Raw genomic sequence first — 17,789 nt, 5'->3', positions numbered from 1 at the left:
TCACCAAAATGGAGACATTTCCCTTTTCTCCAATAATTTTGTTTTTTATCTCCTTAACACACCATATCTAATGTAAAATAAACATTATATTAATTTAATTAATTTTTATTCAAAGGTTTCAAATGTTTACAAAAATGCATCTTTGTTATTTTAATATGATTCACAGCTAATGATCACACCTAAAAATACCTCCACTCAAGACAAGGCACCAAATATGGCTAAAAAGTGATGCTAAAAATAAACAAAAAAAAAAAAATCAGACACTCTAGTTTAGTCAACAAACTTTTATTAATTAGTTGAGGAATAATAATGCACAGATAATACAACAAGTTTGGGAGAAATTTGTAACAGATCAGACGCAAAGGAGGTCATGATTCCTCAAATGTTAGATACTGTACAGCTTGATATCAGATTTGGAATATCTTTATTACATAATTAGTCTCATTGTATCTTCTATGTATCATAAATAGTTAAGAGCTGCAATAACATCTCGTAAAACTCTCAAAAGTTTCATCACAATAGCCGGATGTCATTTCCTGCTTTTCAAGTAGGTAGCATACAAAACAAACCACTGTTATTTAAATAAAAGGTTAAAATTCTTAGGTTGTCTAAGGGGGTTGCTAAGGATTAAACCTCGGTTTTGGAAATAACATTGCTGACATTGGGAAGACATTTGAGCTTCCTGTTTCCCCAGGTACAAAAGTCACACCACACACAGTCCAGGTAACTAGAAAGCTCCAACGACACTCCTATTTCAAGCCTAGTTCATGTTATAATAAGTGCACTAAATACAGAAACAAACACACATACATATGCCTTGTTGTCCAATATTCAATAGATATTGAGAAAAGAATCTGTGACCACCATCATGAAATGAAAAAGCTCAATTTATGTGCATCATCAAAATGGATCAAATAACAGTGTATGCCAACACACGGGCTTGCAAGGTTCTTCGCAATCTACAAACTTTTTTTTTCCAATTTTTCTGTAGAATTTTTAACTTGTAAAAAGCATTTTTCAAAGCAATCAAAGATAAAGTAGGAGAGTAAAAAAAAGCCATACAGGTCTGACCAGACACATCGATATCAAAATTGTTGCAAGCCAACAAAAACAGCTAAATATGGTGTATTGCTGTACTCTCTAAACATGTTGCAGTTCGTTCACACTGCGGAATAGGTATGCGTTCTCCACTTAATAGGAAGACAGATAGTAAAGGGAGTGATAAAATATAAAATACTCACTGTTAAAAGCAGTGCTAAACTATCATATTGCAACACCAAAGCTTTTTAGGTAAACCAGGTTAATGTGACGCCATCGATGAGACAAGAAATAAGCAGCTAATGAAGTGATCCTGTGCTACAGCTTAACACTTAACAAGTGTCACCATTTTAACATTCACCCATTACAAAGGTGCTAACTGTTTGAGATACACACACATACTCACAAACGCACAGAAGGTTCCAACGACTCGTTTTGAACAGGTCCACAGACCAATCAGTGCTTGTCTGAATTCCTCAGCAAAAACTCCACAGAAGATAAAGGTCCATCTCTAAAACAAGTGCAGCCATTCCCGACTGAATGAACTCCATCGTCGGATTAGGAATTTAAAAAAAATCAAACTGGATCTCTGGTTTATGCTTTAAAAGTTCAGAGCTGAGGAAATTAATTTATTTTTGAATCAGTTCCTGGTGGTTTTAGGAACACTTGACCAGTTCAGTTCTTCGCTTGATGACATGATATTTTGGTGCAAAATTCAGACAACTTGCAAACATGAAGAACATGGCAGAATGGATCGATAGATGTGCGTGAGTTGTTTCAGGTCTTTAAGGTAGAATGGCTAGTAAAGCACCCTTATATTTTCACCAAAATATCCTCACACCACAGTTTATTTTTAAATTTAAAGAGTCCACATTTCAGTCTTATAGATAGTATTTTTGAATTGATACAAACAATAATATATTAAATATTTATGGAGCTTCCATTTGCTCAAATTACTACAGAATCAAGATTTCCATAACCAAGCGAAAATATTCCACGCCTTAAAATGTATATAATTTTTTTAACAAATCTGAATCTAATAATTAGTGGCAGCACACATTATATTTATAACCAGTTATGGCTTTCTGATGTAAATGTTACTGTCATCCTAGACTCAAAGTGTTAACTGTGCTGATTTTTTATTTAGTTTTTAACCCCAGCTTTCATTGGAGATAAACGTATTCCCACTCCTGCACTTGGATACAGTTGTATATTCTTGGAGTGCAAAAAGGCAAGCATGAAAGCTCGAGTGTTAAAGTGCAAGGCAATAACTTTGAGCTTCCAGGAACTCATGCATATGCATTACTTTCTGTGAATTTTAATCTGATGTTTTTTTTTTCTTTAATAAAGATGTATTTTTCCTCAAATACTCTATAAAAGATATATATATATATTTTAAAATTCTTTCTTCAGCTTAGATGTAAGATAAAGCAGTTGCCAAAGCTTGGCCCTATTTAAAGTGGTGTCACAATGATGTGATTGTGCTGCAATAGTCTTTAAGTTGATAAGTTTCACACAAAGTTCTTCCATTTGTCTAATATTTACCTGTCCTGGGCCAATAATAGAAGGAGATTCTGTTTAAAATATTGAATTAAACATAACTTAAAAAATGTATTTAAGATTTTTTGATAGTTTTTTAGGGGGGATTTAGTATGTCAGTTTCAATAAAAAAGAACTGAAGAAACAATCTGTAAGGCAGACAATCTTTTTCATCCTGTCAAAGTAGATTTCAAGAGTAACTTAAAAACTGACCAACAAATGAAAAACAAAGTAAAAAAAAATGTACGCCCATTAAAACTTAGACTGCCAACTGAAGTAGCTCAACTTGAAAATGAATATTTGCTTTAAATATAGACATATACTGACTGTTTATGTACACAGAAAGTCTATCTGTGACAACACTAGCTTTCAATAAATGGCTTCATCATGCTGATATAATTTCTTTTTTTTTAAAACCTCTCAAGCACAACATATATCTCACAGAGAAAACTCTTCATTTAATATAGAGAATTATGATTGTTATAAAAAAAAATGAATGTTTAAGGTCTGGATTTGCGATTACGACCCCCCCTGCTGTGAAAACACAAATAAAAATGAAAGCTTTAGAAGGAGACAATGGTGGAATGAAGGAAAAAAACCTTTGTGAATATTGTTCATACCAGTGCAAACACGAAAAGTCTTGAATCAGAAACTTTTTTTCCTTCTTATTGGCTGTTTTCTTCATAAGCCCCGAGTTTCTGTGGAGTCCGAGAGGTTTTCCATCATTTACAATGTTTGAAGCTCCTCGCCGGCTCCAGTGGGGGTGAAGGCAGAGCTACTCTAAAAAGGGCCTTTTGGGTTTGCTCCGTCTGGGGGTCGAGGGGGCAGGCTGTCTGTTGTGGTGTGGAAAGTCACCGTCCGTACAGTCGGGAACCAAGGCCGGGGACTGTGCTGGTCCAGAGGGAGGGGCCACAGTTAGGGCAGTATTCTGAGTAAGTGCTTCGATATCTATTTGTGGAGGGGTGTCCACAGTGAGGCGCTCTTTTGGTTTGCGGCCTCTCTTCTTACCAGTGGTGGCACCGTTCCTCACTTCGGCTCTGATCCCATTGTTTTCCTCCGCTTTGCTCTTGTTACCAGACACCACATGGCCGGCTGCGGTACGAAACCAGTTCTGAGAGGGAAGCATACAGCAGAGAAAGAAGTCAACTGCATGCTGAGCTCAATAAAATAATATGAAAACTTGTTTAAAATGTAAAGTAATAATATGCTAAAATGAATATGATGTAAATACTACTGAAACAAATAGTACATTTAAAACGTAAGCTTGTGTGTTGTTTAAAAGAAAAGTGTCAATATTCACAAACATTACATGTTATAATTTGTTAAAAAAAAAAAAAAACACTTGATTTTCGTCCTTTTACATTTGGTTTTCACAAGAGAACTAGTTTAGGAAATTATGCACAAGTACACTTTCTTTTACAGCACTTTTTAAGAAAAGACCACTGTCGGCTGGCTGTAGTGGCTTCCTCACACATTTAGGTCAGAGCGTTAAAAAGTTGGTCCCATTTCTACCAATATGATACTTAGAAGAGCAAGAAAGCACTCAAGTACCACTATTAGCCTCTCATTCACTGCTGTATTATTATTAAATTAACTTAAATTTGATCTTCATTTACTGTTTACACTGTTTATACACACTGTCATTGACAGAAAAACTTAAGTCAAAATATCGCGTTAATTGTGATTATTTAATTACAAATCAGTGCATTTGTTTGCATTAATCTCATGTGAATCTATAACTATTGTTGTGTTCTTAAATATTAAAACACAACAAAACAACACTTTATTTGAACTCAGCTGAAAATTGGCTTACATTGCTCTCAGTGCAGGTCGAACCAGGTGAGCAACTTTGTAGCTCTTAACAGAACTAATCGAAAACAGTGTCACAACATCACAGCTGTAATCTATTAGGTAAGGGATAAAGCCTGACGAGGTGTTCATTATCATAAATTAATGGGGTACGTGGATCACATGGGATAGTTAACTGTAAAATAGGGTTCATCAACATATATATTATGGTTTTAATAAGTAGTTTGTGGTAAATATTTTTTTGATTGCTCAGAAAAGTGTTAAATTAGAGCACTCTGGACCTGATGTGTTGTTCTTGTTTTTAATTGAAAAAAAATACTCCATGGGGGTTTAATAGTAAGGGTTGGAAGTCTGTCTGTCTTCTTCGAAGAGGACCTGGTGGCAGACAAGATGGTGACTGAAAATCATTAGCTGGAAGCAGAAATTCCACAAGATTTTAGAGTTGTAGCCACTTTTACTAAAACTTTTTTAAGTGTTCGAGATTATCTTAAAATGTGTCAAAAGAGGGTAAATGCTTTATTAAAGTATATTAACAAAAGTGTTCAGATTTGTAAAACTATTAAGACTTTTATTTTGGTGCTTTAGCTTCAGAACAGTGTTTACATTTGACTGCAGCTAGCTTCAACCCATTACGCGATCAATGTGAATCAGCTCTGTTGTGGAGAAAAAATTACTTTATATTAGTAATGTGTTGCATATTGGTGAAAAGCCGCTTTAAATCTCACTTTGTTTAAAGCATGTCCAACCAAAAAACAGCTACCTTTCAACCACTCTCAATAAAAGCACAAGCAGCCATTTCAATGCAGACGTGTTCCTTTGAAACATGATGGAAAAACAGCTCATGTCATTGAAGACATCAGTGTTTGTTTTATGGCTATGAGGTTTCCACGGAGGGGGAGGGACCCACCTGTGAGTGTGTCTTACTTATGTGGTACTTGACACCACTCTCTGAGCTAAACTCCTTCTGACAGATCAGACAGGTGTACTTTCCCATCTCACCAGCACCCTGCAAAACACCAAAAGTATGGAGGCGTTTTGACATCTGCTCATACTCCACTCAAATTCAATAAGGAAAAATGGAAAATACACGTAACATACAGACAAAATATAACTGAAAAACACCTTTTTCCCTTATTTATCCTTTAAAGCTTTATTTTAGATTATATGTTTGCCTTAATGAATTTGTTTTTCCTTTTGGCATAAATAGTTGCTTTTCGCAGAGGTTTAAATATTACGACAGCAGTATACAAAATGTAAACCAGGAAAAAAACTTCAAGCTTAAAAATATCCTACACGTCTGTGGAGAGTTGTTTGTGTGCAGATTCTGAATGATATAAAGTGTCACCATCCACATATGAGAGCTGGCGGATTTGCTGCAGTTGTGGGCGTGTACCTGGCTGCAGTTGGCAAGGTGGGCCTTCAACCCGGACACACTGGAATAAACTGCTTCACAGTTCTGAGACAAGTGACATAAACATGAGGAAATTAACTGCATTTCTATAGAAGCCCCAGTATTAGCAAACATGAAGTGATCACAAAGAGAATCTCACAGTATTCGAGCAGCAGATGAAACCTTTTTCCTTGACTTGGTTCTTCCAGGACTCTAGAAGCTCGGGGCTGAAGCTGGGGAGGCCGGGTCGAGTGTAATTTAACTGGACAAAGAAGAAGCTTCAGTTAGTACCACATGACTAGAAGGTTTTTGCTTTTTCCAATGTGTTTTTTCTTATTTAGATAAAGTACATGTTTGATTGCTTTCTGGGTGTGTCTATTAATGAGCCAAGTTTTTTATTGGCCCTAATCTGATTCAGTCTTTTGATTTTAAGTATTTGCTGGCAGCGAATTCCACTTTGATACTTTAGTAACATGTTAAAAATGAACACATTTAATAAACAGACCCATATTGTCCCTTATTTCTATTTCATTAACTTTCTTTTATTATTTAACACTTAGAGAACCACTGTGATATAGCTTGAACAATCAGGTGAAATAATGCAACTTTCAACTAGAAAAATAGTTAACTTTTAACCGGTACGGGTCCAGTTAATTCTGATGAGCGTTTCCACTCGGTTAAGCCTCGCTTGCACTGAGCTGTTTGTTTTCCCAGCGTGATTAGCGTTTGTGATTTATGTATTTTTGCGTTTTTGGTTTATATCTTCACAAAAAAAACATTTTCTTTTAAAATCATTATTTTAGCATGAGTATGATGATGAGTATTCATGACTAGCTCATATCAACGGAACAATTTATTAGTTTTCATCAGTTTTAAAACATTATGAAGTTATTTTTTTCAAACACTTTTTCTCAGAGCTTGCACTTTGTAGACGGTCCCTTGGAAGCCATCTCTGTGTCGACAGCCTGGAGAGAGCAAATCTCATAGAAAATAAACAAAAAACAGTTTTTTTATTTTCTTTCTGAAATGCCTTTGTTGAGTGAAGACAAAACCCGAGAGCCACTTGCTGTCAATGGTGAATATTTATTAAAAGTCCTACTAAGCTCGTAAGTCTGAATCTATGAATATTTTGTTAACCTTACAGAACTGTTTTTGAATGCCTCCTGCTCAAACTAATGCTGTATTCTGCTGCGTTTTATGGCAATAAAATGTCAAGATCTGTAAATGATATGGAAAATTCTAGTAGATATTTATCTGTAGAAAAAGCTTGAAGAATACATATAATTAGAATAAAATAAAATAAATATCCAATCCCTAATCAGAATACAACATTTGATTCCGATCTTGTCTGAAACTACGAGATCAAATTGGGACATCCCTGCTTTAGCCTATGTACACTTATGAAATGTGAATCCCACAGTCCGTCCTCCGTGCTTACCCTCTTGCTGTCAGGCACCAGGTCATCCTTAATGCGGCGCTTTGTGCCCCAGTCTTTCGCCAGCTCGTCCTCTGCTATCTCCTGCAGGTGGAACACTGCCACCTGGGCTGACCGCCGTCTTACTCTTCCACTGGGAGTCCTTTCAAAGTCCTCCTCCTGGATCTGAGTTTGTGCTGCTTTTTCCTTGCTTTGCTCCTTCTCTTTTACCTTTACTTGCTCCTTCTCCTTGGGCTGGAGAAGTGGTGCTTTCTCCTGCCAGTCCTTCCTCTCAGGCTCGCTTTGTTCCCTTTTTCGTGCTGGTGCTGGATAATCCTCTGACACCACCTGAAGCAACAACAAGTCATCTTTTAGATTGATAAATATCAGAACTCCACAGCACTTTAATAAGTAATCAATTTGGAAAAGCAGATTTTAGGAAACACTGGCTTTCTGAGATGATCTCACCCTGTCCTTGCCATTATTGTTGTTGGTATCAGTCAGGCTGTCCTTCCTGTCATTGGTGGCTGTGGCTGTCACCGTGGTGATGCTCGGCGCGTGTTCTGTGCGTACGTGGTAGTCCCTGCCTGCCTTGGAGCGGTAATTCTTTCCACAGTGCTGGCAGAGAAAAGCAAGCTGCTCTTCATCAGAGAACTCTCTTCCACAACGCTGCTGGTGATACTGATAGCCCATTAGGCTTGAAAAGTGGGCCGAACACCCCTAAGAATGATGCAGAATGAAAACGATTTTGAGCAGCAATGCAGAGAAACAGCCACAGTTAAGAAGAGTTCTGTGGTAGCTGTTTAAAAGATGGGGAGAGTGGGCAAACACACCACTTTAGAGTGGATTTTTTTTTAGACCCTTCTCTGCCTTTTTCATTCTGGTGTGAGTGATGGGAATAGAGCATTGCAGTTTTGGGCTACATGTTGAGAAAAAGTATTTAAAAAATAAAAGTTAACATGAGGCAGAAACAAAAGAAGAGCTTTAGGGAAAAGGGAGCAGCCAAATTAATAGAATATGTGATGCCAATGGAAACATTTGTAAAAAGTATGTGAACGGAGGTTACAGGAAAACCGGAGGATGACAAAAGAAGTGCATACCTCAGTAGGACACTTGATTCGTCCCATCTGTTTGAGCACTCGTCGCAGCCTTTCTCTCTCCTCGTTCTCGTTGCTGGTCTGGCCTTCGCTCCCTGAGGGCTGAGGAGAAAATAAGCACACCGTCACATCATTTTGTCCCACAACAACACCTCCCACTCTGTTGCGAATTTAAAACTATGAAAATGTGTTTTCCATCTCCGGTGTTCACGCTTTGCCGAGATCATTAAGTGATTGTCATGGTGAGGCTCTTACTAAAGGCATGTTTACGACAACTGTCAAACTGGTGTTTTCACTTGTGTGTCGGCTGTTGCCATGCACAGCCAAGACCAGAACAACAGATGGTGGGGCACCAGGGGAAGGGAGAGAGGTGCAATGCACTTGAGAGTCTGCTCTCACCGAGGGATCCCACTGGAGTCATTTTTATGCGTTTACTCCTGAGGTAACACAGATAAGATACACAGCCCTAAAGATGTTTTCTGTAAATGCACGGAGGACGTATCTGATATAACACTGCAGAAAAAAAAAAAACAGCAACCAGCTCAACTTGAAATTTCTACCCAAAGATTAACACCACAAACTTGATCAGATTAATACCTCTATAGATCAGAGTAAAAGACTGAAAATAAAAAAAAACATATAAGAGGAATCTGGGCTTGAGATGCAACATTAAAGATTAACTGTCTAACGATGCTATTTAGACTCAAATGTGTGATGGTACTCTCTGGATATTTACACAGAAAAATACGGGATTAACATGAAGTGAACAATTTCTGCCAGCAAAATAAAAGGGAACTAAATTCCCCAAGTTGATGAATCTTGCCATTTCTATTTAAGAAAGGAAAAAGGGAAATGTTTTTCTTCTTAAGCAAAAAAATGATTTTTTATTTTTTTAATCATTGGTTTGTTAGATCTATATTTGCCAACGTTGATCTGTGAAATAAGCTGTTTTAACTGTTAGAAATTTCAGACAATCAATAGACACCAACTTCTTCAATCGTTTTTCCACTTGAAAGAATAAAAGAAGAATGCATGTGTGGGAGACTGAGCTCCTGAGAAAGATTTATTAGAAGAGCAAATCAAAACATCATGTGACGGCAAAAGACCATCAGGAAGATCAATTATTGATCCATCTGTCTGATTTCTAATGTCTAAGAAACAATATGTGGACAAAACAGACAAGAAAGGCACTGTAGGCGTTAATAATTATTTTGCTAACTGCAGTAAAGAGTATGAGGAGGGCTCTTTCAGGGACACTTTTTTTTTTATTGGGAGGCAATAAACACAAGAGAGCCTCAAACTTGACTTTGTCTGGGCTCATAGAAGCCAAGGCAGGTTGTTGAGCTGGGCGGTGTGAACTTCAGTTAAAAGTTAAAACGAGATTTATCATTCTTTATTTCTTGCTAATTTTTTATTTTCATTTTTTTGCATGTTCTTTTTCTTTTTACAGCGCAGTGTTCAGTATCCTGACTAGCTGTAGACCTTGTCAATCAATCTCCTCCGCGCCATATGTCGTGTACAGATTGCATTCAGTTTGCCACATCTATGTAAATCTCCAATCTATATACTGATCTTATTTTTTGACAAAGGTTTGAACTTTGAGAGCTTAAACAAGAGAGAAAAGTGTCAAAATGTCTGTCTGAGAAAAGTGTATAACGTGTTTAGTGAAGAGTTTTTTACAGCCTTAAAACATCTAAAACTACTGCAAAAACATAAAGTTAAATACTTTTCACCTACTGATCATTTTAGAACATGACTTCAGCAATAAACAAGGGAGAAATGTAATGTGCCAGTCCCACTGAAGGGTTTGTTTTTGCCTTTCAGAATTCTGTTGGTGGTGTCAAAAATTCAGTGTAATCTGAAAAATGTCTAATATTGAGTAGTATATATATTTCTCTGAAAGCATTAAACACATCTATAGTTTATCTTAAAAAATTAAATATTTTCATAAAGTTGAGAAATTATCTGCAACTCTGGTGTTGTCTTTTCTGCTTTTCTTCAAACTGTGAGAATGTTTATAACTCAAATACTGCTGAGATTTAAATACAAGCAAATGAGTTAACTTGTCACTTTAAAACATCTTGCTGCAAATAATTGTGGGATAGAAATACATATTTTCCTTTAGAAAGGATTATTTAGCTTACAGAAAATAATGGATAACTTCTTGCACTTTGCAATTAAATATATGAAAACTGTTCTCAACAAAGCAGCAGTTAGAACTCATACAAGTCATTTCACAAGTCTGCTAAGTTCCTCTGATTTTAGTGTGTTTAGATTTTGCCCAGTGTTTAGAAAGTAACCTAAGGGGCATAAAGTCTAAGTTCTGTCACAATCAACAAGACTTTGTAAAAATCAGAAAGTCATTGTATTTGCAGCACAAACATGTTCTGAATGAAGAATTGGCACAAAAGAACCTGAAAGTGTCAAAACTAAGTACACTAAAAATATTAACACACAAAAACATAAAATATGATTTTTTTTCATAAATTTAAAAAAAATATTCAGATAATGTATAACTTCTGTCACACTTTGACAAAACACCAAAACCACCTAAAACTACCTAAATCAAAAAAGAGTTTCACATCAAGAGTCTGTAGGCAATATTTCTAAATATCTACTGGTGTCTCACTTCTTTTTTTACAGAACGTTGGGGAAAAAAGAAAGTATCACCTGTCAAGCCAAGAAAGATAAAAGCCACCAATCGTCTTTCTTCCTCTTTCTGCCAGAGGGCCCAAGGGAACCCAGGAAAAGAAGACAGACAGATGGAGAATGTGTGTGTGTGGGGGGGTGCTCCCTGGCAGTTATACACCTGTCATCAATTCATTGATTCAGCAGAGGGATCATAAGCTCCGCTTTGCCTGCAGTTAAATACCACAGTCATCTGCTCACAGATGACTTTGTCTCATCTCAATTTGTTGTTCTCCCCCTGAAGAAACCTGAGCCTCAGAAGTGACTGAGTCTTTTATGTTGCAGTAGCAGTTGCATAGTTTTCTATGAGACACTTGCAGAACTTTGACTCCTGTTTTGTATTTTTACAATTTGCTGCATTTTCATTCAGATTATTGGCTAATCAAAGCCTGATTTTGAGTTTCAGAATATTGTGTGCATGTAAACACCCCCAGCTGAGAGTCCCTCTTTGGCAGCCAACAGCCTGCCACTGTCTGCCAAGAGTCAACCAAAGTTGGTCCAGAAGAAAAGCGACCTGGCTCTGATGCTGCGTCCTCTGCAGAGCCCCCAGCGCTGGTCAGCAGTGCATCGTGTCCAAAGCAACATTTCTAAAGTTCATTCACGAACTGCGTCTGAGTGTGGAAACCACAGCTCAGAAAACATGAGCTCAGAAAAATCAACACAGCATCATACAGTGCTCTGCACTCGTATAAACATAAACAGAATGTGTTGCAAACATTAATGGTTGAGGATTCATTAATTTTTCATGACACCTTTGGAAACAAGTACTTTTAAATAATTAAGGAAAGTTGACAGAGGTGCCATTGTTCTAATGCAGGTGTCGTGGTAATATCTTATTGTCAGATTTAAAACTGAAAGAAATGTGAGCACTTCAGAGCTCTTATTTTGAAGAGTCATTTAAGCACACAAGTTGCAGCTTGTACGTCCATTTCATATACTATAGATTGAAGACCTAAGTATTAAATGTGAGTTCAAAATGTTCAGTTTCAAAGGTTTCTGCGAAAGCAGTGACCTAATCGCTCTTCAAACAGTTTAATGATTTTGGGTCACAGAGAATAAACTGAGTACTGGCGTTAAAGTGGACGTAAAATTTAGAGTTCTTTTCCGTATAAAACTAGACCTGAAGGCTTACCTTGGTGGTGTGTTCGGCCATAGTGTGGTAGTTGAGGCCGGCCTTAGACCTAAACTGTTTGTGACATTTCTGGCACTTCAGGGCATCCTGGAGCTGTAGAGGTGGAAGGCCAAACATGTGATCAAATAGTCTCTTTGTGTCAAGGAAATACTTTTGCCACCGCTGTCCTTTATTACCCTGTTACTAAACCAGTTTTTCAATTGTAACCTAATACAGCAAAAAGGACGCAGTGAAACGAATGAAGCTGGATTAACACTATCCTCAGTGCAGAAGAGATTCCCTCTTATTTCAGTATTGATTTGAAGACAGAGGTGCTATGATGGTGAGCGACCCCGCGTTAATGTGATAATTCTGTCAAAGCCCAACAGTAGAATGTCACTTTAATAGAGTCGGTCAGATCACTAAGCCAAAGAGCTGTTAGGAAGACTAAAAGGACAGATCTCTCTGGGGGCCAGGCCACTGAGCCATTGCACCTGGTTTAGTCAGTGAAAACGCTTGACTTAACTGAAGTAGTTTTCTCCTTTAAGGAAAACTATCAGCCACTAATGGCCGTAACAGACACTGTTAGCAAACATTGGGTCAGAAATAGCTTAAATAATCAGAAATATTAATTGAACAGCCAAACTAAGGAATTACAGTTTGCTGATGGGTCTTCAACAATCTTCAAATATATATTTTTTTCTGTATAAACTCCTGAGACTATGTAAAAGTGTCAACAACCCAAGATCCTAAACATTAGGAACATTAGGGAAAATGTTGCACTGCAGGCAAAAATGATCTAATATACAACCTTTACTTTTGTTTTTACATGTTTTTTTAAGACATCCTTTTTCTTTAAACACTGTTAGAAAGTTTGCTGGACTCCCGTAGTCTAAGCCTGTTCACAGATGAATGGCTTACTGACCTTCTGGCAGATCTCCATGTGTTTCTTGAGGCCGTGGATTGTTTTTCTGGTGACTATGGAACAGGTCGGACACACAACTTCCCCTCGCTCGGAGATTGTTCGCTGCCACTGAGTGTCGTGAACAGCACCTGAGCAAATCACAGGATGCAGTCTGAATAACACAATAACACAGATTTGATTGTGGGCTACCGTTGTGTAGTGAGGTGAGGGGAAAAATGTAAAAACAAGCGCTGTTAAGAGATGCCTCTGGGCCACAAACCGTTAACTGAACTCTGACTATCAGGTGGAATTCCAGAACAAGGAAAGGTGAAAAACACACAAGTTTGAAATAGAACTAATCTTAATAAACATTGAGCTTCTTTGTTTGATTATTCAATGATAAAAAATACAGAGATCTTCTTCTTTTCCTTTCGGCTTTTCCCTTCAGGGGTCGCCACAGCGAATCAGTTTCCTCCATCTAAGCCTGTCTTCAGCATCCTCCACTCTAACACCAGCCACCTTCATGTCTTTATTCACTGCATCCATAAACCTCCTCTTTGGTCTTCTTCTAGACCTCTTTCCTGGCAGTTCTAGACTTAGCATCCTTCTACCAATATATTCACTGTCTCTCCTCTGTATGAAAAATACAGAGATAAAATATCCATTTACCAGAGCTTGATAGTGCAGGCTCTTTCTTTGAGGACTGACTTGAGGAAGGTCGTCTCTGATGCTCCTCATTGAATCCGCTCCCTTCTTGTCTTTTCATTCGACCGGCCTTTAATTTTTCCTCTACTTTAGCCATGCCTACAACGATACACACACCGTTATGGCAGAAATCAAAACATTCAAGAGGAAATGACAACAGAATAAATATGCAGATGTCAGACAATGATGGGAAAATTAGGGAAACAAGTGAAAATGAAACGAAAACAAAAAATAAAAGACAGGAAAGGAACTGATTGAAAATGATAACAGTTTTCATATACAGGTTGGTAAGTGAATATTTAGAGCATATGAATGAGACATTGGTGTAAAGAGGTTATCAAACCTGTAAAAACGATGTAGTATGTTTCTAAAATGAGATGCACATTTATTAAGCTAGTTGGCACTCTGGTGCAGTTAAAAAATAGCTGCTTTAAACAAAAGGTTTTATTATAATGAGTCTATATGTGTTGTTTTATTAGAAAAGTCATCCTGTAATCTTCTGGAATTCACCTGCGGTTAAAAACATTTATCTAAATACATTTTTATGAACTCTTTTCTGCATGAGCAACACGCTCATGCATTACAAATAAAAGAAAACAACGTGTATATAGTGAAGAGAGAGTACCTTTCAATCCAAATGTTCCAGATATAGATGGCTGCTCTCCAGTGAATTTCTTAGGAGTTTTCTGCTTCCGCCCTGGCTCAAGATAAAAGCAGAAGAAGGTCATTACAGGCTTCTAGAGCAAAACATGAAGCGGTTACAGAAGGGCTGCCTAAATCTTACTGTGCTTCATTCGTTCTGGGTCCTCATCAGGTAATGAAGGGGGAAGACTGCCGCCCTCGCTTTCACTCCCTCCTGCATCAGATAATGTGCTTTGGGATTGTGATTGAGAGTGGAGTGACTGGACCTGCTCAGATTGCTGTGGAGGCTGGCTGTGGCTGTGCTGTTTCCTCTCACTCCTCTGGTGAGCCAGCTCTCCATTGTAGGAGGGCGTGGACATTTCGTGTGTTTTTTTCACTTTGAAAAACACAGGAGAAGGAGGACTGTTCTCCATTGGCCTAAATTCACAGAGAGAAGACAGTTTTGTGATGCATTCGCAACATTTTTTTGGTGGAGAACCTGTTTTTTTTTTGGCTCAGTCACCTTTTTTTGATGTTGGACTTGAAGTGCGTCTTTTGAAGCTTAGGTAGTTCTTCCTTGGTATCCTTAGCGCCTTTGTCTGGATGGTTCCATAGCTTGTGCTTCTGCAAACGCACTTTTGTAGCAAACGTTGCCTCACAGTAGGGACAGCTATGACTCAGCTTTTCAGTCACTGGAGTCTGGGTATGGACATGAGGAAAGGGGGTGTGGAGTTAGCTCTTTTACTGTGCAACATTTCTTCACAGTGGGAGTCTAAGGGTATACTCAGACTGGAAAAATGATTTGTTCCGGCCTGAGTCTGGTTAATCTGATCCGGGTTGAGTCTTAAACCTTGCGTTTGGTCTGTATTCAGACTGGGATCTATCTGAGATTTCTGTTCCGGACCAAAAATTGTAAACAAAACCACGTGACTAAAGATCTCTTCAGTCATTGGCCAACAGTTATGGGGGCGGGTAAAAACAAAAAGAGAAAGATGGATGTGCTGCACTTTGCAAATACTTGTCAAAATAGCTCACTTATAGTTAAAACTTTTTATTTGGTTGGTCAATTTTGAACGTCTGTTTGAAGACCAGGTTCGACACTTTTTTCTGCTACTTTGGTACGACAGAGCCATGCAGTAATGCGGTGCTGGGGAAGCTACGGCTACGAGGTATGTTAATGAGTGTTTGTGGCATATAGACTCTCAGTAAAAAAGTGTGAGAAACAATGTGCATTATGTTAAAAGTTGTTTTTGTGAGCCTGCATACACCCGACCACATTTTAATGAGCTGCTGCTGCATCGCTGCTCCATGTTTGTCCTCTAATAACCGCCTTCGGTGGCCATTTTGGTTCAGTTATTTCGATTTCAGAGCGGATCGTATTAGGACTGAGGAATCTCAGAGCGAACAGAAGTTAAGTCCAACTGGAATCAAATCCAGACCACCTCAAAAGATGGGTCCGAGAGCGGTTCCTAGTCCTCGAGCAACGTCAACTTCGGCGTATTCAGACTGAAACTTTGTTTTGGATAATCATTGGAAATGAACTCCAGCCTGAATAAACCCTAATACTCATTAAAATAAAAAATAAAAAAACAACAACTAATAACTGGGTTTTTAAATACATCAGTGGGTAGTTATCATATAAAATTATGGTGTATGTGCTTAAATTTCTTTTGGAATTATAGTGAAATGCTATGATCCTCCACTACAGGGCATTAAGTTAGAGCAACAGTGAAAAACAGAAGCTATTGACTCACCCCCTGGCAGCGTTGATAGTGGTACTTGACGCCATAGATGCTAGGAAACTCTAACCAACAGCCTGAACGTGGACATTTAACCCTGGAGTGGCGCTTAAACTCTTCCTTCCATTGTACTATTAAATGAGCCTGGTTAGGGAGGGGGTGAAGAGAGAGGTAAACACAGGCAAATTCTACTGCTCTGTTTTGTTTTTTCTCTGAAAATAAATGAGAGCCTGTCTGTTATAAGTGAATAAACTGAACTCCTTTTAAGCAATCGTTTCAAAGTGAAATACTCACAGGAATACTTCTCAGTTCCTGCACTTCGGGTTTGGGCCGGCTTTTCCTCTTTCCATCTGCTGAATCATCAAAGTCCAAACCTGGAAAAACCAGGGAAAAAAATGGTGCACATAGTTTTTATTCACAAAATGTGCAGAACGTTTGAATTATAAAGTTTTAGAACGTTATACACCTAATCTAAATTTAGTATATTTGATCTGTGCAAATATATTATATTTCCAAAGACGTTGAATTCATATTCAAATAAAATATAACAAATTGGGAGGAAAATGAAAGCAGCACTGTTTGACTGCCGACTCTGCTGTTGCCATGATGACCATTCTAGGCCATGCCTCCTGCTGCCACTGATGAAGCTCACCTCTTAACATCGCTAGAACAGGCGATAAAACTATGTTTTATTTGGACATTTAGGGTGGAAATTCAAAGTGACAACCTTAGACTTTTTCAAAACTAAATATATGCTCCTATTTCCATGCCCGCACCCAAAAGAACATTTTTATTTTCACCTTGGCAATGGGTGATAATTTTGGCCATGCCAACATCTCTAATATAATATCATTCAAATAAAAACTGATGGCTGGAGGTTGTATCTAACCACATATGCAGTCATTTATTTTTTAGAGAGAGGGTATTAGTTCACTTCTTTAATTAATCCATGTAAGAACTTCAAACTCTGTCAAAAAAACACCTTATCTATTGTTTTTTTTTACAAATGATTGATGTGAGGGCAGGCCTTCAGAGATGTGTTTACAGCAACTTCTAATAACGTGCAGCAAAATATTTAGTTTGTTAATAAAAACAGTTACTCATTCATTTATTACCATAAGCAGCTAAATATGCCCATTTAAAAATGTCAATTTATGGCAGAAATTACTGTCAATGCTGCATTTAGTCATTTAAAATTCATCAGAGTCTCAGTTTTACAAATTTCAAGTCATACAATGTGGTACAAACATGTAAAAGCACAACGTTAAAATGTTTTCTAAAAAAATGATGCATAATCCTGCGCTGTAAAAACGAAAACAAAGAAGCAGGAGCTCTGCACACATGATGGAAATTCAGATAGGAATGAATGGACTGCCAGTAAACTCACTTACACAGAGAGTTAAGTGGAAACAAGGGATCAGATGCTTTCATGAGCCAGCTCACTTACGAGGGGGTATTTGTGTGTGTAACTGAGTCAAAGACAGAGCGGTGTAGGCAAAAAGTTATCAATCGCTTGAGCTTGTCTGAAACTCTGACGCAGCAGACTGTCGACAGACTGCCTCAGCTCTCCCTCTGCTCTCTGATGCCATCCTTCTTTTTTCCTGAGTTTGACTTTTTCCCCTTTTGTTCCCATTTTCTCGCTCTTATCTTCATCTCTGATTGTTAATTCCCACTCCTCTCTTACAGTAAGACCTCTGAAAGCCCCTATCTAACAACTGCTAAGTAAAAAAAAAA

The 17,789-nt window shown here is 37.8% G+C and overlaps 1 protein-coding gene across 6 annotated transcripts in view; it reads right to left on the bottom strand.

Moving 5' to 3' along the window:
- Positions 1 to 269: 269 nt before the first annotated feature.
- Positions 270 to 17,789, bottom strand: part of znf512b (zinc finger protein 512B) — a 29,720-nt gene continuing 12,200 nt past the window's right edge. The window contains exons 3-18 of one of the 6 annotated variants that reach the window (XR_002921537.2): positions 16,350 to 16,429; positions 16,071 to 16,199; positions 14,840 to 15,015; positions 14,480 to 14,754; positions 14,321 to 14,392; positions 13,660 to 13,794; positions 13,012 to 13,139; positions 12,108 to 12,200; positions 8,291 to 8,389; positions 7,659 to 7,910; positions 7,215 to 7,538; positions 5,937 to 6,038; positions 5,780 to 5,842; positions 5,294 to 5,392; positions 3,198 to 3,688; positions 270 to 3,111 (exon numbers count right to left, since the gene is read on the bottom strand). Coding sequence is in view for 5 of the 6 variants with exons in the window: in XM_024294049.2 (XP_024149817.1) it covers positions 3,353 to 3,688; positions 5,294 to 5,392; positions 5,780 to 5,842; positions 5,937 to 6,038; positions 7,215 to 7,538; positions 7,659 to 7,910; positions 8,291 to 8,389; positions 12,108 to 12,200; positions 13,012 to 13,139; positions 13,660 to 13,794; positions 14,321 to 14,392; positions 14,480 to 14,754; positions 14,840 to 15,015; positions 16,071 to 16,199; positions 16,350 to 16,429 (2,363 nt within the window). In the remaining variant the exon portion in view is untranslated. Of the gene's footprint in view, positions 3,689 to 5,293; positions 5,393 to 5,779; positions 5,843 to 5,936; positions 6,039 to 7,214; positions 7,539 to 7,658; positions 7,911 to 8,290; positions 8,390 to 12,107; positions 12,201 to 13,011; positions 13,140 to 13,659; positions 13,795 to 14,320; positions 14,393 to 14,479; positions 14,755 to 14,839; positions 15,016 to 16,070; positions 16,200 to 16,349; positions 16,430 to 17,789 lie in introns of all 6 variants that reach the window. The other 5 variants (XM_024294052.2, XM_024294049.2, XM_036212762.1 and 2 more) reach the window with 5 other exon arrangements.

The sequence above is a fragment of the Oryzias melastigma genome, linkage group LG7, assembly GCF_002922805.2.
Source record: "Oryzias melastigma strain HK-1 linkage group LG7, ASM292280v2, whole genome shotgun sequence".
Classification (NCBI taxonomy): Eukaryota; Metazoa; Chordata; class Actinopteri; order Beloniformes; family Adrianichthyidae; genus Oryzias; species Oryzias melastigma.
The sequence above is the reverse complement of the archived record's forward strand: the minus strand, read 5'-3'. Positions and strand labels throughout refer to the sequence as shown.